Source organism: Dysidea avara, chromosome 8 (genome assembly GCF_963678975.1).
Source record: "Dysidea avara chromosome 8, odDysAvar1.4, whole genome shotgun sequence".
Classification (NCBI taxonomy): Eukaryota; Metazoa; Porifera; class Demospongiae; order Dictyoceratida; family Dysideidae; genus Dysidea; species Dysidea avara.
This window is the reverse complement of record NC_089279.1, coordinates 16,756,297-16,780,689: the sequence shown is the minus strand read 5'-3', so window position 1 is coordinate 16,780,689 and position 24,393 is coordinate 16,756,297. Positions and strand designations below refer to the sequence as shown.

General features: G+C 37.7%; 1 protein-coding gene across 2 annotated transcripts in view; it reads left to right on the top strand.

Annotated features, from left to right (window-relative positions):
- The window catches only part of LOC136263139 (cleavage and polyadenylation specificity factor subunit 1-like), a 44,009-nt gene extending 20,274 nt beyond the window's left edge, over positions 1–23,735 (top strand). The window contains exons 9-30 of one of the 2 annotated variants that reach the window (XR_010704466.1): positions 15,336–15,419; positions 15,652–15,751; positions 15,827–15,924; positions 16,138–16,318; positions 16,463–16,520; positions 16,575–16,660; positions 16,807–16,959; positions 17,014–17,130; positions 17,607–17,700; positions 17,783–17,867; positions 18,555–18,696; positions 18,749–18,817; positions 22,207–22,290; positions 22,382–22,528; positions 22,580–22,612; positions 22,671–22,737; positions 22,788–22,835; positions 22,937–23,101; positions 23,152–23,281; positions 23,342–23,480; positions 23,531–23,639; positions 23,688–23,735. Coding sequence is in view for 1 of the 2 variants with exons in the window: in XM_066057635.1 (XP_065913707.1) it covers positions 15,336–15,419; positions 15,652–15,751; positions 15,827–15,924; positions 16,138–16,318; positions 16,463–16,520; positions 16,575–16,660; positions 16,807–16,959; positions 17,014–17,130; positions 17,607–17,700; positions 17,783–17,867; positions 18,555–18,696; positions 18,749–18,817; positions 22,207–22,290; positions 22,382–22,528; positions 22,580–22,612; positions 22,671–22,737; positions 22,788–22,835; positions 22,937–23,101; positions 23,152–23,281; positions 23,342–23,480; positions 23,531–23,578 (2,128 nt within the window). In the remaining variant the exon portion in view is untranslated. Of the gene's footprint in view, positions 1–15,335; positions 15,420–15,651; positions 15,752–15,826; positions 15,925–16,137; positions 16,319–16,462; positions 16,521–16,574; positions 16,661–16,806; positions 16,960–17,013; positions 17,131–17,606; positions 17,701–17,782; positions 17,868–18,554; positions 18,697–18,748; positions 18,818–22,206; positions 22,291–22,381; positions 22,529–22,579; positions 22,613–22,670; positions 22,738–22,787; positions 22,836–22,936; positions 23,102–23,151; positions 23,282–23,341; positions 23,481–23,530 lie in introns of both variants that reach the window. The other variant, XM_066057635.1, reaches the window with a different exon arrangement.
- Positions 23,736–24,393: the final 658 nt, after the last annotated feature.

Below are 24,393 nucleotides of genomic sequence, written 5' to 3'. Positions count from 1 at the left end.
TAATTACTACCATGCCAAGTAGGGATATTCCCTCATAGCTACCATCATCACTTATACTTTTTATCGCTGGAACCCTATTTCGTTTTAATAATTTTTGTTGCACTAGTAAAAAGTACACAAACTATATGTAAAAGCTTTAAATATGGGGAAAGATGAGTAAAAAAAGCCTCCTGTGAGTATCTTTCTGTACCATCAAGCAATGTGAGTTACCTGTGTTTGTTTACGTTGTGATAAAATATAACTTTATCTTTGCCATTTGAATAGCCTTGTGGGTAGGCATACAGTATAGACCTTGATGAGTTTGCCATGGTGAATACAATGAGACAAGTCCCAACCCCATGGACTGTTAGATTTGTGGCTTATGGTTGATTAAATAAGTGCCTGTGGTTAATTTTCAGTATGGTTGCTGTGTGCATTGATTGTTTGCTGTTTCCTACACTCTATCACTATTGTTCCAAGAGTATTCAACAGATAAGACTGGCACTTTAACAGCCCATTGGCTTTTCTCTGTAGACAACAAAGAAGTTGACATAAAAGAAATCTAATCCAAAACAGTCAAAGCTGTAAATGTGACCTAATTTTAGAAAACCGTTGATATACGCACATTTATCAAAATTTGTTTTATTGGTTCTTTGTTGTCTACAGGGACAGAGGAATGGACTGGCTAAGTTTCAGCTTCATGAGTTAAGCAGTGTGGGAAATACAGCAGTAGACAGCTAAACGAGCGACTAAATCAAAATGTACAGAAGACATCGAGAAAATAATCTACAGGTGCTTACATAAACCATCATAACTTACTGATACTACAGCGTATAGAGTTGAATCTTTGCTCATTGTATTCGCCATGAATTTGTGAATCTAGTTTTTGCCAAAGGTATTCTTCTGTGATTTGGAAGGAAGGCAAATTCATTGAAAAATCGTCATAAATTCTTTTGTCACTGCAACGTAAACAAACGTCTGAAAATCAGAAACCTACCTGTGTATGAAGATGAAACAAGAACTTCTGAATAGGGGAACACGATGATTCCCAGGATTATCCAAGGATTATCCAAGGATTTCCCAGGGTTATTACAAGTTTTAGCAATTTTAAGTATTCCAATGAAAATAAGGACTAATTTTAACACAAAAATGGTTGTAAAGGTCACCAAATGTCAAATCTGAGATGGCTAAAATTTAGTGTAGCCCGTAATGTAATATTGTACCAAGTTTCATTAGGAAACTTAGGTATTACTTTCTGCCCTAAAGAGATTCCTATTCACACTTAGAGTAATACTTCCTGCACTAGTGAGATTACAGAAAACTTAGGGTGTTACTTCCTACCCTAATGAGATTTTTGATGTAACTGTATATCTCATCTGTCCTAATTAAAAGGAATTAATAGCCATAAGTGTATGTTTGTTGAAAGTATACAACAGCGGTGGTGTTAGCATCATTGTACATTTCTAAGCAACAGTGATGGTGTTGGTGGCAATGGCAGCAGCATAAGTATTATTTATTAACAGATTATTTGATGTACAATTTCTACCAGTCAATGATTACTGAATGTACAATTCTAGCTGGTCAATTGCTACACCTCTGATGTACAGTCGAAACACTGAGCACAGTCTAGCTTCTATATCACTTGTAGTAATCTTGTTTAGTTTGTAATAGAACCATGGCTGGGTCATATTACTGCAGCAGTTGCTGGTAGTGCAGCCGGATCCGTCCCAAAGTGGGTCATTTAAATAATAAGTAAACTGGTCATGTGTATCAGCAGCTCCTGACTCACAGTAATAGTTGTTTCCTACAAAGGGGGGAGGGGCTGGTCCTCCACCAACAGCACATGGACAATTTCCTTGTGTGTGCGTAAGATTGTCATACCGTCCAGCAACATAAGACCATATATGGTGACGTGGCATACCATAAGTGATAGACAGGCAGTCAGCATAATTGTCATCAATTGTTGTTTGATTTGCGTATTGATATCCAAAAAAGCCGCGTACGTTGCCCTTCTGGTATCCTCTTGCTCTACCACACACTCTGTGGTAACTTGTACCATTTGTAGAGAAGTAGGTAGAGTCACAAGTAGTATTCCCGCCTTCAGTCTTAGTACAAACATCAACACCAGATATAGTTCTTGTGCGCCATCCAGTAGGACATTCATCTCCAGCAGTGATATTGAGGTTAACAATTTTTATCCATCCTCCTACACCAGTGTTGCCAGCCAAACAGGATATTGCTGCCATATCACAGTATGTCCATTGGGTATCATTAATACGATAGTATCCTGACTTGTCACCAGTTTCAGGATTGTTGTTGTAGATGTCTTCACAAGATGATCCAGTATAAGTCATTCCACAATACACTTTTACGAGACCATCAGTGATCCAGTAATATCCAGGCCATTGATGACTCTCTGGGTTTTTGTTGTAGATGTCCTCACAAGATTTTCCAGGGTAAAAGGGAAAATTAAACTGATGTTCTGTACACTGTTCAGTAGCCATCACTAATTCATTAAAGAGGATCCCTGTTGTAATATATACAAGTAACAACATCGTCACTGACAACCAGCTGTACAAATAGCAACGATAAGCACTAAAAATACTTTTGTAGGTTGTTACTTGTTTTATATTGCACCTATTTAGGCTCATTACCTCATTGTTTGGTGATGTCATCTCATTGCATGGCTTCTCTGAATCTATTGTAAGAAACTGGAGAGTTATCATCTTGTGGAATAACAAGCTTTCAAGCCGTATGGTACATATTACTAATGATGTGTCCACCTGTCATTGATGTAGTCCAGTTACCATAGAGTCTGGTTGTTAATCACAATAATATATATTAAGCGCATATTACCTATGGAGCACATACCTGTTTCTTGTACTTAATCATGGTTGATAAGCGGATGTGGATGAACTCAAAGCTCCAACAAGAGACAGAGCTATGCAAGAGAAGAAATGCTAGAGGTTTGTTAATAGTGTACAGCACAAAATTTCATGAAGTACAAAGCCAAAATACATGTTTGTATACTTACCAAGTGAAATGGTCTTCTGTAGTATGCTCCACATGAAGGATTCAGTGCACAAAAACTGGACTCAAAATGTTTTTACATGTAATGACTGTAATTCACACCACTCCAAGGGAGTGAATTCACGGCAAGGTTTGTTTATTAGGCGCATGCGCTTAACAACTATATGTTAATCATAATATTTTTTTCGTGGCCTAACAACCAGACTCTACGGTATTCTTATCTACTAGGTGCACCTGCGCATAATGCGCTTGATACTAAGACCATAGTGTGAATACACTTACAATAGAACATAGTTTAGATAATAAGACATTCAATGTAGTTATCATGTAGTGTACGTATAATGCACGGTAATTGTATGTTATTGCATTGGGAATTATTCCCATCACAGTGTGCCTGGAAAATTATATTGTATAGGTAAACAGTGTGTGTGTGCCTGTGATAATATTATACACACATTAATAAGTCGTAATTCATAATCAAAATTTCATGCATACATAATATAGCAAATGTGTCATAATAATCAAGTCAATATCTGAGGATATACGTACTACATTGGATGTAAATGCGCCACCACAATGTCTGCCGTGTGATGCTGACTTCACAATCTGTACACTAACATCAGCAAACCGACATGCTCTTGAAAATGCAACATATAATTGCCCATGGAAAAAACATGGCCGCTCCATATAAATACTAACTTTATTGAATGTTTGTCCTTTTTGATTGTCATTGAATATGCAAGGCGCAACGGGAATTGGCATCAGGAAAGCACAAATAGTCACCAGAGCAGGAAAATAGTAACTTCGAACCTTCTGTTATACATGCATGGAGTGGTTGTGATACGACATCAGCAACCTATGGTCATGATAAAACTTTACTGTTAAAGATTGTTAAGGAGTCAGAAGAAATACAACAGATATAACTCAAAATGAGTGATGTCACTCAAAATGAGTGATGTTAATGCAACAGTGCCTCAGATAGGCAAAGGAAGTATTAGATTATTTGTAATCACATATGGTGGCAAGGAGAAAGATTTTGTGAATAAACTGCATTTTTTTTGCAATTAATGAAGATGATAACCATTAAAACATTGCTAGACCTTCAGAAGCTTCCACCCACAGAATGAGCAGTGTACCATCACAGCTTGCAAGTTCACTTATCAGTTACATGTAATGGTGGATGAAGCTATCGATAGATGTTTTGGATCCTAGATGGTGGGGTTGGAAGTTTAATTGTTCAATCTTTATACCAATAGCGACAGATTTGGAAGCAGCACCAGAGAACCTGCTTAAATTTGTGAGATGCAAATGTAAGCTGTCATCAAGAACCCCATGTGGAACTAACTTGTGCTCATGGACTAAAGTGTGTAGGAGCATCTGGAAACTGCTGTGGAGAAGGCTGCAGTAATGTAGTGATGAAGTAATACCGGAGACAGGAACAGATGAACATGTTAGCACTGATCCATATAGTAGTATCTCACTTGTATACCACCTTAAAAAATGGCACCGTTCCCTTACTCATGAATGATTTGTATATATGTGATGATAATCAATTTGATCATAAAGTGCTGTAAAACTAACTAATGCCAGCTAAAATGACAGTATTAAGTATTAATGTGCATCCTAAACTGTGTGGGTATATATACATCTGATGAACACGTATATATTGAAACAATATTTTTCTAACAAGCATAAAAAATTTCCCAAAGGAGATTTTAGAGGATTTCGGATATGTTGTTCTATAAAAAATTCTAATGGTACCAAGTGTGTCTTGGTACCATTTTTTCCATGGCAAACGTTTCAACAACCACACTAAATTTGGCGTTGGTAAATCAGCATGTGAAGCAAGCTAGTGGATACAAATTTGGCAGTCCACACAGCCAATATTGAACAATTCATTGGTGAATAAAGTTTCCTTTGATTCCCAAATTCACCAGACACACGTGCATATTTTATATATATCATCACAACTACAATCAATGAAACCTGACGTAGTATACAGATCAATATAACCACTCTTAAGGAACAGCCATGAAATGTAACATGTTGTAGATGGTTTTATTGAATTCCCTCTTAGAATTGATTTCATATAGGCAGAGAAAAATCACTAGTTTGGGAGGATAATGAAGTTGACACAACATCGTAATAACAATCGCATTTATCACAGCCTGTGTGATCAGTGCCGGGAGGTCAGCAACAAGCTTAAAATCTTGTAGGTCGATTCTTGAAATCTAGAATCTTTCATTCCAGATTTGGGTGCTAATTATGTACTTGGTCGATCAATGCAGACACATATTGACCAATTCATTACCAGAGAATTATGCCATGAAATACCTATGACTTTGCCATGAAAAGTTAAAACTCCCCCATGGAATGTAACATGAAAGTCAGTTCATTGTACACATTGGTTCATAGGCCATGAAATGCTTATGCACATCAGAATTTTATGACATTTTCATGGCACTGTAGAGATTTCATGGGAGCAGTATTCATGGGGAAAACCATAGGAATTTTCATATAAGTATATGTTCATCTGATAGTGAAATTACTCAATAACTCCCTTGCAAGAGGACAGGCACACTATCATGGTTTACTGTACGTATGTACATATTGATATCACATACCAGCAGCACAATTCATTCTTGGACCTTTCACGTAAGCCCGGATTACATTGTTCTACCGTCACAGTTCAGCTGCAGCTCACCGGATATCTCACCTATTCAAATCCATTGTATGTATTTGTAAATCCATTGGCGATGGCAAAATAGGTCTGTGGTCAAAACTCGTTTACAATAATCTTTTATGAGGGCAGTTTCCTTCTTGTAGGTAACGAATAACAGCACCGGAAATGGTATAAAACCATTCTGTCGTCTCAACCATATCTATGACAATAGATACGCGTGCAACTCATGTGTTAAAGAGAAAGAGTACATGAATTAGGCGCATAGCTATGTAAAGATACAATAGCTAGCTATAGTAGGGACCACAAAGGAGTAGGCGTGGTCCACGAAATAACGTCACCCAAAAACCAGTTTCAAATTTCCCTGACGACGATGAGACAGTATTGGTTAGGTAAAACTAAGCCCAAACAAGCTTTCAGATCGACCCAAAACGTTTTCAACAAGTTGCTTTGGAATTTTTAAAATAATTTATTTAACAGAATTTTTTACTGACTGACTGACTAATGCCTTCAGACAAGCGTAACTCAATAACGGCTACGGCTACGGGCTTAATTTTTTTCACTGTTTGATGTCACTACGGCCCGAGAGGTGCCTTTTGGCATACTGCAGTACGTACAATGCACTCTTCATGGATGTACCAGTATCCTCTTTTGTGTCCCATTCATCTTTACTGACAGTGAAAAGTGTTTATTTGGCGATAGAACGTGATGGCTTCCCTTCGTAATGAAAATCGTCCGTATTTTTCATGGTGGCTGTTTTGATTGCAGTGGTGCTTTAACAGTTCTCAATTCATATTGTTGTGTAATGGGTTGAACATAGCTGACAACGAAGTATAATGGATACTTCACTTTTGAGGCAATAATTGATATGGCTGAGGGGCGCGGCGCCATTTCAGATGCACTATGTGTGGGTTCACCAGTCATAATAATAATATTTATAACAAAAAAAAAGTTTACAAATGAGTACACAGAAAAATTTGGAATTTTCAACTAGAGTAGGGACCATAGCACATCGATAAAAAGTACTGAAACAAGCTGGAGTAGTGCACGATATTAAATCACAGTAAAACCATAAGAAGTATTATATCCCTATTGTGCATTTCCGTTATGGTATCTTGAGCACAGTAGGGATATAACACTTCTTATTGTTTTACTGTGATTTAATATCGTGCACTACTCCAGCTTGTTTCAGTACTTTTTATTGATGTGCTATGGTCCCTACTCTAGTTGAAAATTCTGTGTACTTGTATTTATATGACTGACACACACAGAAGAGATACGTGTAACTACGAACAGGTTTAAATTTTGTATCTTGCTGGTAGCTACAAACGCATGTGCAATATTGATTATATACATATATATATGTAATACGTAACTGTGTACAATTGTATTGTAATTACGAAAATGAGCAACGTATATGCACGTAAACTTATTACACTTTCACATAAAACCAAAGAAACAGCAGTACATTTACAGCTACTAAAATGGTGCTTTTTTGACGTGTACTGTATCTAGTATTTCTTTACTAAAGTACTGTGATTACATTTCTATGGTATCAGATGGTTTCTATGGTAATACTCTTGGAGCAATGCCTACCAAAGCCATACTGTGTGTCTTAACAAAATAGTAAATGATACTTAAAGCATTGCCTCTCAGTATACTTCAGTCAAGTGTGTGAGTGGGTGAAATTTGCAGTATTTTGTGTATGCAAAACATCTGTAACTTTATGATGAAACATGCTATTGACTTGAAACAAAAAATTAAGCTGTTGCTTAACTTGAGACCACTTATTTTATACAAGTGTTTAGCAATTTTAAGTGAATAAAGACCAAAAGGAGTAATTTTCAGCACAAAAATGGTTATAATGGTTGCCAAACATCCAATCTGAGATGGCCCTATAACCTAAATTTAAAGTAGCCCATAATGTAATATTGTACCAAGTTTCATGCTTTTGTCATTAAAGGCAGAACTTACTGTTTTTAGGGTATTACATTCTGCCTTAAAGAGATTCCTATTTACACAGGAAACTTAGTGTTACTTCCTGCCCTAATAAGATTTTTGATGTAACTATATCACATCTGACCTATTCAAAATGAATCACTAGTCAAAACTGAAACAGTATTGTATGTTTGTTGAAAGTATGCAAGTACATTTCTAAGCAACAGTGTTAGTAGCAGCAGCAAGTTGACAGATGGTTTGTTCTACCAGTTGTGATTACTGAATGTACAATTCTAGTTGGTCAATCACTACACCTCTGTTGTTCAGTCGAAACCCTGAGCACAGTATAGCTTCTATATCACTTGTAGGAGTCTCATTTAGCTCATGGTAGAACCATGGTTGAGTTGTATTATTGCAACAGTTGCTAGTAATGCAGCCAGATCCGTCCCACAGTGGGTCATTTAAATAATAAGTAAGCTGGTCTCGTGTGTCAGTAGCTCCTGACTCACAGTAATAGTTGTTTCCTACAAAGGGAGGAGGGGCTGGTCCTCCATCAACAGCACATGGACAATTTCTTTGTGTATCTGTAAGATTGTCATGCAATCCAGCAACATAAGACCATATATGGCGACGTGGCATTCCATAAATGATAGACAGACTGTCTGCATAGTTGTCATCAATTGTTGTTTGACCAGCATGATGATATCCATAAAAGCCACGTGGAATTCCCTTCTGGTATCCTCTTGCTCTACCACACACTCTGTGGTAACTGGTACCATTTGTGAAGAAGTAGGTGGAGTCACAGTAGTATCCATGTCATCAACTAGACTATAGTATGTTCACGTTGAGCTGAATCCTCAAAAACATTTAATAACTCATGGATGCAATTACTCACGATCTTGAAATTTGGCTCATTTGTAGTACTGCTTGACCCGCTAAAAATATTTCAAAATCTTTTTGTTCAAATGTTTGACATAATATTTACAGCCAATCAAAATTTTCACAATGCATTTTCTATGGGGAAGCCATACAAATACAGTGTCCATTACAGGCCTTTCCTGAACTTGTAATGGAGCCAAATCATACATGTCTGTTGTTGACACCTTTGCTGTTACCGATAATCATCTGGTTGGCTGAAATGTTTACTCTGTTGAGAAAAAACCCACATTTAATTTTTAGCTGTTTTTCAGGATTCAGCTCAACGTGAACATACTATACAAACATCAACACCAGATATAGTTATTGTACCCCACCCAGTGGGGCATTTATCTCCAGCAGCGATGTTGAGGGTAACAATTTGTATCCATCCTCCTAGACCAGCGTCACCAGCCAAACAGGATATTGTTGCCATATCACAGTATGTCCACTGATTGTCATTAATACAATAGTATCCTGACTTGTCACCAGTTTCAAGATTGTTGTTGTAGACGTCTTCACAAGATGATCCAGTATAAGTCATTCCACAATACACTCTTATTAGACCATCAGTGATCCAGTAATATTCAGGCCATTGATGACTCACCGGGTTTTTGTTGTAGATGTCCTCACAAGATTCTCCAGGGTAAAAGGAAGACTCAAACTGATGCTTTGTGCACTGTTCAGTAGCCATCACCAGTTCCTTAAAGAGGATCCCTGTTGTAATGTATACAAGTAACCACATTGTCACTGACAACCAGCTGTACAGATAACAATGATAAATGCTAAAATAATTTTTTTGGCTGTTACAAGCTTTATATATATTTTAGCTACATTGGCACATCACCTCATTGTTTGGTGATTATCACCTCTTTATGTGGCTTTTGTCTGAATCAGGAGTTCATCGAGTCCGTAGGACGAGGGAGTATGTAACTCTGCATACTCACAACGTAAACAGCAAAATTCAAACATGGCGGACATTTCTTAACATAGTATATTCCTTCTACAGTAAAAGTTGTATCATAGGGTAAAGAATTACGTAATAATCATGCCACAAATATGCAGCGCCTGGATTAATTCGTGAAAGAAAGAGATGGCAAGGGAGGAAACGTCGAGGAAAGGGCTTAACTAACGGAGTGAAATAGTGACAAGATGTTTTGGAGACTGCTAGGAAACATTCTTGCTTATCGCGTAATGTAAGTGGGCCGGCTATCAGTCCACGGCAGCAGCACAGAATATCTGCAGTAAATACTGAAGAAATCGAGTTTCATCGCTCACTGCTGGAACCAGAAGACTACAGTATTGTGCCAGTAGTAATGGGTTTAGCGAGCATGCGCGGTATGTTTTTATCCTTATACGGTTACTGTTTAAATTACTATTAATAAATTGCGACGCCATGTTTGTATTTCGCCGTTTACGGAGTTACATGCTCCCTCGTCCTACGGACTCAATGAGCTCCTGTCAGAATCTATCGATTATTGTTATGCATCAAATAGTTACAATTCTAACAAAGTGATGGAAAAGGTATAAGAAACAAAGAAAAAAAGATTGACACAACCGAGGTTCGAACCCGGACGTCCAGGTTTGTGGTACCCACGCCCTACCACTGCGGTGCTTGTATTAGAAACAAAGAAAAAAAGATTGACACAACCGAGGTTCGAGCCCGGACATCCAGGTTTGTGGTACCCACACCCTACCACTGCTTGCCGGCTACTACTATTGTTTTTGTACTATTTAAATGTTACAAATATAAAGTACTATATAGTCTAACCCTAACCTATTGGCTAAAGACCATGCCCTAATCCTAATAATGCGTCTTCCTAATCCTAAGAGCACTGTTCCTAGTCTTAGAAGTGCTGTTCCTAATCCTAGGAGTGCTTTTCCTAATCCTAGAATGCTGTTCCTAACCTAAAAGCACTGTTCCTAATCCTAGAAGTGCTGTTCCTAGTTCTAGGAGCACTTTTCCTAATCCTAGGAGCGCTGTTCCTAATCCTAAGGGTGCTGTTCTTAATCCTAGGGGCGTTGTTCCCAATCCTACAACCGTGTTTCTTAACTATAGGGTCGAATTCCTAATGTTTATACAACAAATAACTGGCTAAATAAATATTTGCACCTTAACTGGTGACCAGCTAAATATTCACTTTGTTTTGAATGTGGACAACACCCATCAAAAAGTTACCACTCTGCACGGAGTTACCACTCTGCAAGTAAGCTTATCTATCTAGACCTTTAATGAACTCCGTAATTATTTCATAAATGATTCAATAGCACTGATTAAAACATTGAACTCACGTAACTGAAGCTCTCCGTGATATCTCTAGGATTTGTCCGTTCATCGTAACCGAACATAACCAGAATGTACTAGCTACTGATCCTTAATTGAAAATTTCAGGTATGTATATATAATATATATCCAGTGGCTGCTATTTGGCTTAGGTGATTGATCATCCTTTACAGGCTATCAGCCTGATACGGATGGGAAGTGTTACCTATTAGTTGTAACACAGGGCATTTGAGCTTTGCTTAAATGCATTCCCTCCGCCCTCGGGCCTGCGGTCCCCGAGCAGTTGGGCATACATTTCTCATGTCAGTGTTACAACTATTACATATATCTGTGTATTGCAAGGGAAACTTACATTAAGTTCTGTAAAGAGCAACTAAAGCTTTCCTGGCTGCATTGTATTGTCATGCTCTACACACTATAGCACAACACTATTTGAGGCACTTAAATGGAATGTAGTGGTAGCAGCTAACCTGGGCTTGTAGAGCAATTGTGACATTCCCCCTAAAACAATCAGAACATGTCATAACACTTCTAACAATCAGTGCTGAGGCATGCCCCTCAACAATCTAGCTCCATAGAAAATAAGGCATTGCACCATGGCCCCAACTTAATCTACCGCATAGCTGAATAGCGAGATTGAGATTCTCTAATACAGCAGTCACCGCAACACATGTGTTTTGTAGCTACGCTCTAGCCAAAAAGTTAACAATGTAGTAAAAATTTAAAACATAAAGTAGGATTCCAACAATAAAAAGTAGTGATACAAGAGATGATGGTAACTATAAGGGAATATCCCTACTTGCCATTGTAGCATTGTGGGAAAATCCCCCTACTTTGGCAATGAAAAAGTGGCGAATTAGGGATTTTCCACATTTTTACATTGCCAAGTAGGGATATTCCCTCATAGCTACCATGATCTCTTATACTTTTTTTTTGTTGCTGAAACCCCACTTCATTTTTCAATTAATATTTTTTTTTATTTTAGTAGTAAAAAGTACACAAACTAGCAGAATATAAATATGGGAAAGAGATGAGTAAGAAAGCCTATCTTTATTTCATTACTGTGCCATCAAGCAATGTGAGTTATTTGTTTTTACGCTCTAATAAAATGTAACTTTATCTTTGCCATTGCTAAGCTTGAATAGCTTTGCTTGTAAGCATGTGGTAGACATGGACTACAATGACTTTGCCATGGACTGTTAGGCTTGTGACTTATGATTGATTAAATAAGTGCCTGTGGTTTATGGTTGCTGTATGCATCAATTGTTTAGCTGTTTCCTACACTATAACTGCAAGAGTATTTACCTTATAAGACTGACACTTTAATAGCCCATTGACTTTTCCAAAGAAGTCAAAAATCAAATTTGAGTAAAATGCTAACTAGTTGGATTTATGCTAAATTTCAAAATATACTGGAACTACGGATTAACGATGTTCTTCAATAATTTGTTGTCAAAGTTTCACAGTTGAGTTAGCTCAAATATCTCAACATCATGAGATGTTTGATGACATTAAGTACACTCCTATGAGTTACTGTGGGAAGATTTGTACCACAGATGTTTATCCTTCAGATTAATTGGTAACCCTACCTGGTTTAGTAGACAGTCACTGCTAATCATATATTGGAAGAAAAGATACTCACATCTTATTGGCTGAGTGCTTCTGCATATCTGGTGTTAATCCAGTTATAGTTATTGAGTTATAACTTCTTAGGGAGTACTGCTAAACGACAAGTGTTTCACTATGTAACTCTGGTTGCTGTTTATCTTCTACAGTACATTGCTTTTCAACATGGTGGCTCTCCAAGACATCACTGTTGTTTTGTTTCAAAACACTTATACAAATCACTCCCCTGTACTGTACTGTTTAATAGAGGATGCAATGGGTTTAAATTTACTGTGGGGAAGTGTAGGATTAAAGAGTAGTGTAGTCATGTTTGTTTTAGCAGTAGATACCTATAGTGTTACCAGTAGTATGATTGTGAATATGTTTAGAGCATGTGACTCATAAAGTAAGCAGTTATAAAAGCTACCACACCTGAAGTATATTTAGTAGTCAGTGAAATATAGCAGAAGAGATTAAAAATGAATCCATTTCTTCTGTCAGTAGTCATAGTTCTGCTATTATTTGATAGTTCTTGTGCAATGCAAAGTATTGAAGTGATGAATGAAGAACAGATAGAGACATTGAATCAGTCAGAGTATTGTATTTTCAATGATTCTTCCATTATAAAGAAAGTTGATGGTACATTGTTAGATATTGTTAATGATACTGGAGATTGGTTGTTATCAACTGATGGTACAACTTTGTTTTTGTGTCCTACAAATGGATCATACTGTGAAGATGATGACTACAAACCAGACATTGTTTTATATGCTGTACAAACCTCCATCTATTGTATTAACTTTCTGTTTGCCAGTTGTACTATTGCTTTACACCTGTACTTCAAAGACCTGCGGACTGTGTTTGGTGTATTAATCACCATGTTCTGCTTCTTCCTGGATGTGTTGTATGTGATAACGTTTGTTCACAACAGATATCAGTTTACTCACACAGTGGATGAGGGTACAGTTTGTGCCGTGTTTATTTATGCTAGAAGCACTATGGTATTTCTACGTCATTCCACTAAATTTATCATCTTGTTCCACTTCATGTGCCTGATGTATAATAGTTATAGGGCAAGGTCAGGTGGTCCTAAGTTTGACAAAGTTTTGATGTTAAAGTATTGTATATTCATCTGTTCACTAACTACCATCTATAGCCTTGTGATTGTGCCATATGATATGGCAGTCCCTAGAGATGGCTTCAAAACTATGGGAAGATATTGTGCTATCAGTTTTGTTGATGGTTCTGGTGTGTTTATCTTTATTGCACAACTTGCTCTCCTAACTGTGGTGGAGTTTGTAACTTATGGTATCGGAATGGCATTTTATTTTATGGTCAATAAACGTTGTTGTGAATTCAAGTCAAGTGATATTCGAGTATCCTTTATATTAGTCTCCACTGCTGGAATAAACAGGCTGTCATTTTTGGTGTGTTTTGCGTTGAGTGGTTCTGCTGAGTATGCCTTTGTGGCTAGCTCTGTGGGAACAACTTTGGAGCAGTCAATTTTGTTTCTACTCTTTGTAACTTCGAAGAAAGTTCAGCATTCTTTTACAAAGCAAGTCAGACGTGTCATTACCAATGTTACTCCAATCAGTTCATCTTCTCAGTAACTGCATCACTTTCTTTTTAATCTTTATCATTGTCGTGTGTTTTGTACCTTATTAAATTTAATTTACTTGCTTGTGTAAACCGTGTGTAACATATAAATCAAGATCACCATTAACTATCTTATAAATATGCATTGTCAGAATTTTCTGTAAAAGATTTGTGCTAACAACGAAATGAATCCACCTCTTTTAGAGATCTATTGTTGATGGTTGCATGAATTTGCTTTAGAAATCAAGAATCAAGTTGTCCCATGATGTAGGCATTCCAGAACCAAATTACACATGTAATTGATACATTTTGTTCCCTGTACTGTTACTGTGGATATTGAACACAAAGGAGAAACATTAATAGACCACATGGCATTACTCAGCATGATATCATTTTTCATTAAGAGTCGTCATGTCTGCCAATCTTCTCATATAACATGTGATATTTCATCCCACACTCTGTGAGGTAGTATGCTAATTCTAAGAGGTGTCAGAAACACATAGTTTTGTACCAAAGAAGATCATTTAGCATGTGATTATATGTAGTACCTGTGTACCTTGTATACAAGGCCACATCAAGATCAGTTGTTGTGTAGAGCAATCGTTGTTTGGCTAGTAGTAATTATGTGGGTATACCCATCAACCTGTGATCCTTGTATATCAAGTTACATGTACAAGTGTGTAAACACCAGTGGTTTTTCGTTGAAGGTTTTTATTTGAATTATGTGTGTAATTTCTTTAGTCAGCAGCATAGTTGAATTTTCATTAATGAATTACCGCATAAAATTTAAAAAAATCTACAGGGTAATTTCACGTAATATTTCCTTGATAAAATCCAGTGACTACTACATCATTTCAAGGATACTTTGTTCAAGGGCAGTGTGTCAATATCAATATTTGGCATCTACGTACATGTATACTGCTAGCTCATATTATGAAAATTTTATGGCTTGAAGGTTGCAATTAATTTAGTAGCCATGCCTACCATTCAAGAGTGGAGATAATCACACTAACGGCACATGCAGTAGCTATTTGAAAGCACAATATGGTAAAAATGTAAAATGAAATGGCCACTGGGATTGCTATAAGAAATTTCCATGGTAATCAGATCTGTGTATTGGTCACGTGTCTGTACAATAAGGACATATGGTCAGACAGATTACTCTATCTTATTTTAATTTCACTGGTCAACAATACCTACATGAAATCAAGTTTAAATTATATTCATAAGGTATTGTTTTTGTGTACTTAAGGATTTATGTACCGACACCCAAATTGTTTAGATCATTGGTTGTTCATTCTTTTACAGGAGCAAGTCACTTATTGATGAAGAAGATGAGTTATTGTATGGTGATGCTAGTGGGATACAGGTTAAAAAAGAAGAGACAAGACCGTGAGTTGGATATTCACACCTTTTACATGTGTCATATCAGTGTACAGTGCAACAAAACCCTTTGCCTACATGTGTATGAAGAGTGTACATTTTCAAGCTGCTCTGAGAGACTTTTTTTTTGTTAGATGCTTGTATATGTAGACAACATTTTAATAATAGAAATATGTACATTCTTTATACTAACACTAGTCTGTTATGTGCTATTTTGTTAGTATTGTGTTCTATTACACAGGTCAGTTTTCTCTCATATTCCATCTACTCCAGTCAAACACTCGGGCAGGTCTACTGCAACTTACTGGTGTGCATTAGCTAGAGAAGATGGTTCTATGGAGGTTAGTAACATAGTCATTATATGCGGTAAAGAAACAAAAATTTCCTATGGTTGAATGTGATGTTTATTTGTATAGATTTACAGCCTTCCTGAGTTTAACTTGGTATACTCTGTGAGGAATTTCTCTGCTGCTCCACGTGTGTTGGTAGACAGTGGACCCATCTATACTCATAGGTGTGTGTGTGTGCGTGCGTGCGTGCGTGCGTACGTGCGTGCGTGCGTGTGTGGTGTGTAGTGTGTTTGTGTATATATATGTGCTGTCGCATATGTTTATGTACATAGTGTATGTAGTGGTAGAGTACTCTTATATATGTCTACATGTATGTGTAGTTATTGTACACCTATATAGTTCACTATTTAAATCTTAATATGTTTGCCTTTCCACAGTTCTTCCCATCAAGTAACAAGCAGTGAACATCGAGTGAAGGAGTTACTATTGACTGGGATGGGCCCTCAGTATTCCTACCCTCACCTGTTAGCCTTCATCGATAATGACCTGGTGATCTACAAGGCCTACCAGTATCCGTTGTCTTCTGTACAAGGGCACTTACAACTGAGATTTAGTAAAGTTAGTTGAAATCAAATACAGCAATGTTTACCAATCAAATGCACACACATGTAATTAATACTGCTATCGCGTAGTTTAGATTTTGTCAGCATTTATGAGATGATTATCTTTCAAATTTCTTTTTTTGTGTGTATTTCTCTATAGCACAATCACAGGATATTACTGAGAGACAAGAAGGACTCCAAGATAGCCAAATCATCTGGTGTGTAAATGCTCTATGTGTATGTATTAAGTTACTAATCGTTCTATTGTGTAGAACTGATGGATGATGCTGAAGGTGGCAAGCCATCACCTCATGTGCCACAACTGAGAGTGTTCAGAGATGTGGCCGGTTACTGTGGGGTAAGTGTGATGTATGTGATTTAACCAACTTTGTATAACTATACATGGTTCATTGGTCCTTTATGTATGGATGAATGTGTGTTTTTGTATGCATTATTATACATATACACATAATTGTGTGTTTGTGTAACTATAATACTCTTCAGGTATTTGTATGTGGTCCCTATCCTCACTGGTTGTTCATGACTGAGAGAGGAGCACTGAGGTGTCATCCGATGTCTGTTGATGGACCAGTAGTCACCTTCTCTTCATTCCATAATGTCAATTGCAAAAAGGGATTCCTGTACTTCAACAATGAAGTATGCTTTGTTATACAAGTCTTTGTTGACGTACTAACATAATTCTACATTTAGGGAGAATTGCGTATTGCAGTATTACCAACATACTTGTCATATGATTCTCACTGGCCAGTCAGGAAAGTACCTACCAAGTCTACTGCTCACTTTGTTTCCTATCACCCTGATGCCAAGGTGAGTGGTGGTATTGACAAGATCTGCAATGACAAAATCTGTCATCAAAACTGGAAAACTGACCATCTTAGTGTGGGTAAATAAGAGACTTTGTGATGATAGTAGTATAGTGATAGGGATGAAGAAATAGTAGCTGGTTTCATACAGAAATTGAAATGAATATTTGTAGCTTTTTTTATATAGGACATGATAAAGGTAAGAGGTGGTAAATGTATTTTAAATATGCAAAACGGACACATCAGGTAAAAACAGATTTTTTTTCATTTGTATTACACTATGTGCCTCACCTTCAACCTTGTTTGATTTTATAAGCATTGTCATAGCAAACACTACCTCACCAATACCTCCCATACAAAGTTTCCATACTGGGGCAGTAATTTTGTGAAATGTAATTGTAATGTCAAGAAACATCATTGCAGATATTGTCAATTGTATTATCCGTTTACTGTGGTTTACAATTATTCATTCTTTTCAAGATCCATGCTGTTATCACCAGTGAAGACCAAATATGTCAGGTAATCCCTAAAATGAATGGGGATGAGACCATTTCACTTGACTCAGTTGAGAAAGGTCAGGATTTTAAAGTGTTTTGTACTTGTAAAATGTAACCATCACTGTCATGTCTTGTAACCATCACTGTCATGTCTTGCAGATGACAGATTTGTTCATCCTACTTGTGAGAAATACTCTCTTCAGCTCTACTCTCCGACTGTATGGGAGCCAGTCCCAAATGCAAGGTAGGAATAGTTTACACAGATTCTAGACTGTATGCTCATTAGACACTAGCCCAGATTGAAGGGGTCAGTGTGGTTTGGGTTTTTCTACATTTAACCCTTAAAGGTGCATTAGCCAATATATAGGCAAATACAAATGGCAGTGCTTTTGAAGTGTACTTCCTATGTGTTATGCTATTTACTTCATTCTACTGATGATGTAATGAGAATTAACATGATACCTGGGGATTTATCCTCGAGCTAAAGCATAAGGTCGAATCTAGCTGTGTAAACAAGTTTTCAGTAAAGAAACACACAAACCCTTACATACCATTATAAAATTGTATAACTCGATGGCAGCTGTTCCTATCCAATAAGTCCTGTTTGATTCTCCATTTATTTTCAAACCATGTTAGATTCACATAAGCAAACCCACAATCAAAGTTTCAACCCGTCATGAGGAGTTTGATGTTCTTTTGGAGTTCCCTATGTAGCCCAGTGAATAAACTTTTGATCAATGCATAGTTTTAAGCTAAAGGAGTTAAGCTATCTCACCTAATGTCACCATGTATGCCTGCATTGTGTAAACACACATTCCCTAAAAATTTATGGGTTAACAGTGAGACTGTCAGTGTCAAAATAGAGGCTTTCAGAGGTCAGGATAAGAATTGTCACATAAATATGGTTGCTTATATACTCTACATTTGGCAGGCACGAGTTTGATGATTTTGAACATGTGGTTACAATGAAAGTGATGAATTTACGTAGTCAAGAAACCATTGCAGGAAGGAAGCCATTTATTGTTATTGGTACTTTGACAGTACATGGGGAGGAAGTGTCCAGTAGAGGAAAAGTATTAAATTTGTCAGAAATTTGTGCAATTTATGTACTCTCTCTTATACCAGATTGTCATTTATGATGTGATAGAAGTAGTACCTGAGCCAGGCAAACCATTGACAAAACATAAAATGAAGGTACAACATTATAATTATGCTGTAGTATTCGTACTAGTAATAGCATGGGTAGCAGTGAAATTTGGGATTAATACCACAAGTGTTGCATTCAAAATTTCCATTTTCAATGCAACAAGAGTGGTATTTATCCCAAACTTCACTGCTATACCCATGCTATTCCCAGTTAATACCAGTTAGCCTTTTGTGTACTAAACACGCGTCAACACTAATTGGCGCTACATTGTTAACAAATTCTAGCCAATGAAATTGCAATTACAACTTTTTCACTGCTACCAGTGAAATACAGGATAAATTTTACTGCTACTATTGAGACTTTTGTATGGGTAGTGAAACAGGTATGGTATTGTGATATTCTTAATATCATGTGAATCACAGGATAGTTATACAGCAAATATACAACACAACACAACACTACTAACTACGTGTTACATGAAAGTCTGTATGCACAGTCACGTGTGCGCATGGGTGTTAGTGTTACATCACTACAGTCCTCCCCCTTAAGTGAAATGATGAGGGGGGCATCGGATACGATGTGATCGACGCAAGGGTACAGTGGGCTGAGCCTCCACAGGATCATTCACATATGGCAAAATTGGAAGAAAGAAAGTCATCAATGTCATCAGAAGATTGATTGTCCATGATAACAGTATTGTCTGTACTGGCTCTATAGCGGATATGGTCTTGATGCCTACGAACTTGACGTTTGTCTTCCAGTTCTACTAGAAAAGTAACTGATCCTATCTGCTTAATGACAACAGCCGGAAGCCAATGTGGAGTACCATGAAAATTATACACAAAAACTGAGGAACCTTCATCAAAGCTACGGTGTTAGGCATGTTGATCATGTGCCGCTTTTTGCTGGGTCTGCTTCTGATGGACTTTCGCTGCAACATTTAGTTTCGGTAAGTCCAGTGTTGTACGTAGTTTCCTACCAAAAATCAACTCTGCAGGGGAAGTGCCAGTAGTTGACTGTGGAGTCACACGGTAGCGGGACAAATATCTTGCCACTCTAGATTCAATGGAACTTCCTGTGATCTTTTTGAGACCATCTTTGAATGTCTGTACGTATCGCTCCGCCAACCCGTTTGAAGCAGAGTGGTAGGGAGGAGTGAGGACATGTTTAATGCCATTGGCCTTCAAAAACACTTGGAATTCATCACTACAGAAAGCTGATCCATTATCTGAGACAAGGACTTCTGGTAGTCCTAATGTTGCAAAGGTTGTTTGTAATTTATCAATAGTAACAGCAGCGGTTGAGGATGACGTGACATGAACTTCTAGCCACTTGGAATGACTGTCAACAATGAGTAAAAACATTCGGCCAAGGAAAGGACCGGCGTAATCAATGTGAACCCTTGACCATGGCCTGTGTGGCCATTCCCATGGATGTAAGGGGGCTGTGGCTGGCATCTTTCTGTTACTCTGACAAGCTACACATGACTTCACTTTGGATTCAATCTCTGTGTCCAGGCCGGGCCACCACAGGTAACTTCTTGCTAGTCGCTTCATTCGCTCAATGCCCGGCAGAGTCCACAGTTGCCTTGGTGTACGCAGTGTAAATACTCTTAATAAAAGAAAGGTGCTACAACTTATTAATATAACTGCTTTCCGTCTAGATTTCAAGCGTTTCAATCTATTTCTTCTTAGTCTTGTCTCCCTTTGGGTTTTAAAGTTGGCCACAGTTTGAATTGGTGTAAAATTGTGTGAATCCAAGTCGCTAAAGAGTAGTAGTGATAACAGTTGCGTTTGGTCAGCCATTTAACAACCAGTAAATTACTAAAAACGGATATAACACATGAAGGGTTTCTGTGGTCAGCACTGTTTGCGCTTCATAGTGTAAACAAGGGCCAGCTTGGTTTTGGGCATGGTTTACTTTTAATCACATTAGAACCAAGCTGAACCAGGCTAAGTGTAAATGCAGTATAATCTCAACTGTGTAAGCCAGTCCCTGCCCAACAATGTAGGACCATCCCCTTTTACTATCAACAAAATTGTCTAGCTTGCTGATTATGTTGTACAGACACATACATCATGCCCAAAACAGGAATTGTGTCACCTGTGTACATATGTAAGTGTACCTGGGAGGTTTGCAGAGGTGGTAGATTCTCAACATTCCAAACTGCTTTGTAGGTTGCCTCACTCAACACTGACACTGCAGCACTGGTATCCAACTCCATTTGAAGCTCATGACCATCAACTGCTAAAGTTACATAGAATGGTGCATGTCCTGGTCCATGAATACTAAACATTGTATAAACATCTTCTTCTGGTGTGGCAGTGAGAGTAAGACCTGCCTTAGGTTCAGACTGTGTGGATGACTTAGAAGATTGACTGGCTGAGGTTGAAGTGTTACTTTTTGTACCTCCTGTCTTAGTTGTGTTGCCTCCAGCTGCTGTGATTTTCCATTTACTTCGGCACACCTTAGAGATATGGCCTGTCTTCTTGCAAGCATGACAGATAGCATCCACAAAACGACAAGATGATGGGTTCGCCACAACGGTAACAAGGCTTAGTTGTTGTTGATTTGTCTGTCAACAAGTGCACTGAAGTGTTGGACTGTAACTTGCGTGTGTCCCGGTCTGCAGACTCCATGGTTTGAGCGAGTTCAAAAGCCCTGGCAAACTTCAGTTTCAGCTCTGCTAGCATGGCACGCTGCATTCGGCTATCGGCTATACCACAGACGAGACGATCTCTAAGCATGTCCTCTAATGTGTCGCCAAATTCACAATGTTCTGAAAGAGCGCGCAAGTGTGCCACAAACGTCGATACAGACTCACCAGCTTGCCTCACGCAGGTATTGAACTTGAACCTCTGAACAATGACGGAGGGCTTGGGACCAAAGTGTTCGTTGATCCGCTTGACTAGAGCAGCGTATTCCACTTCATTTGGCTTCTGTGGCGCCACGAGACTTCGAACCAGTTTGTAGGTGGCAGAGCCACATTGACTAAGGAGCATTGCCCTCTGCTTGGCGGCATCAGTGATTTCGTGTGCTACGAAATAATTCTCAAGTCTCTCTATGTAGCTCTCCCAGTCTGCCGCTTCTCCTGAGAATTCACCAATTCCTCCACGTGTTGCCATTTTTACCTCGTCGCCAATGTGATATTCTTAATATCATGTGAATCACAGGATAGTTATACAGCAAATATACAACTCAACACAACACAACACTACTAACTACGTGTTACATGAAAGTCTGTATGCACAGTCACGTGTGCGCATGGGTGTTAGTGTTACATCACTACAGGTATTATTGACAAAAATACTACTGTAATAAAGTTGTTGATGATCAATCTAGTCGCTTGTAGTGTGGTATTTTCTTGTAAAATATTTTGTCAACTTAATTCATTTGGTGCAGAAGTATTTTATTATAATAATTGTACTCCCAATAGTTACTGTGTTCAAAAGACCAGAAGGGACCGGTTACTGCTCTGGATAACATTGATGGTTTGTTGTTGACTTGTATAGGACAAAAGGTGCGCGTGTGTGTGTAGAGTGTGTGGAGTGTGTATAGACTCGCATGTATGTGAGTATGTATAATTATGTTTGTGTACTATTCCCACACAGATCTTCTTGTGGACCTTTAGAGACAACAAGGACATAGTTGGAGTAGCATTCATTGATACAAAGCTCTACATTCACTCGGTGGCTTGTATCAGGAACTTCATATTAGTAGCTGACCTTCACCAAGGTGCTATGTTGATGCAGTACAGGGTCAGCCTCAACACATAACAGTATGTATAACTTCATGTTGTTGATATTTAGGAGGACTTGAAGACTCTTTCTGTGATCAGCAAGGTACAACTTGTCACTGTTTGCTAGCTGACGTTACACATTCATACGTGTATTTGTTTAGGACCCATTTGTTAGAAATGTGTACAGTACAGAATATGTGGTGGATGGACAACAGCTGGGCTTTATAAGTTGGTAGAAATTTATTGTAATATTATTTGGTTTATATTTCGATATCTAGTCACAGATGATGAAGGAAATATTGTAATTTACCAGTATCAGCCAGAAGGTAGACAACTGCGTGATTTCAGAATTCTATTACTATGCATGCATGTAATATGTAAGACTAAGACCATATGATCACATTAGTTTTCTTCATGTGTGGTTTAGTACCTGAGAGTCAAGGAGGAAAACATCTGGTACAACGATGTGACATTAACACTGGTGCACGGGTCAACTGCTTGTTCCGTATCAAGTGTAAACCATCCATATCTCCGATGCTGTCAAGAGAAATTCAAGTAGCTGTCACAGAACGAAGACACGCAACTTACTTTGGTACCAACAATGTGTGCTACTATAGTTAGAAAACACATGATATTTTATAGCCACATTGGATGGAGGGTTGGGTTATGTAATACCTTTACCTGAGAAGACCTACAGAAGGTTTAGCATGCTTCAAGCTAAGTTGGTCACTGGTCTACCTCATGCTGCTGGACTGAACCCCAAAGGATTCAGGTACTATGATGGGGAACTATTTGTTTGTAGCAAAGTTTGAACTTTGCTCTTATTTTCTAGAATGTTTCATGCTCCTCGTCAAACAATTGCCTATCCACAGCGTAACTTATTGGATGGTGAGTTGTTGTGGAGATACCCGTTGTTAAGTAACAAGGAGAGATTTGACTTTGCCAAGCAGATTGGAACAGCACAAAACCAAGTGAGTTTCTAGTGGAGAAATGTAGTAATTTGTTGATCTTTTGTATTTAGATTTTAGATGATTTGATGGACATTGAAAGAAATACTGCTCACTTATAAATATATTTACCCACTATGAATGCAATACTATTGTTGCTATATGTATGTTTATAGTTTACTATGTTTATAGTTTACTATGTTTATAGTTTACTATGTTTATAGTTTACTACCTTTAATGTAGCCTACTGAATCCATGATAATGTCAAAAGAAATTAAATGTTTTTCACTGAGGATTTTTAGCTTTCTGTATGTAATTAGCTACATGTGGGTACTTTTGAAAATCCCACTTTGTGTCATGATACACTGTCATCTTGAAAAAGACTGAGGAGCAGTCGGTGTCTTCATACTGGTTGATAGTACAGCCCATGGCCAAAATTTTAATAAAATTAATATTGTAATAGAACAGTCACCAATTTTAATCCAGAGCACTTCATTGATGCTAGTTGTAACAAAAGTCGTTATCCCAGTCTTGTTATGTATTGTCAGTAGGGGTTTACACTACCTACTAAGTAACCATTATTGTTACAGTAGTTTATCTTTCCCGGATGCTTTATTAGAGTATATCAATCCTTTTCACCAAAAAAATTATTGTTAAGAACAATGCAATGCTACATTGTGTGAGAATACATTATTTAGCTAAGATAAAGGTTCAAAATGTATCCTGTTTCATGACAGATTCTAGATTCTGGAAACCTGAAATTCAGTGTTTTCCTGAAACCCCTTGGGTATGTCCCTGGGATTGGTCAGAATTCAGTAATATACTTACCCTAGTAAATTAAAGCTGGCAGATGGTATTATAACATAACTACATATGAAATGAAAATGGAACACTGTAAATTAATGAACAAATATAACTATGCAATACACTAACAAAC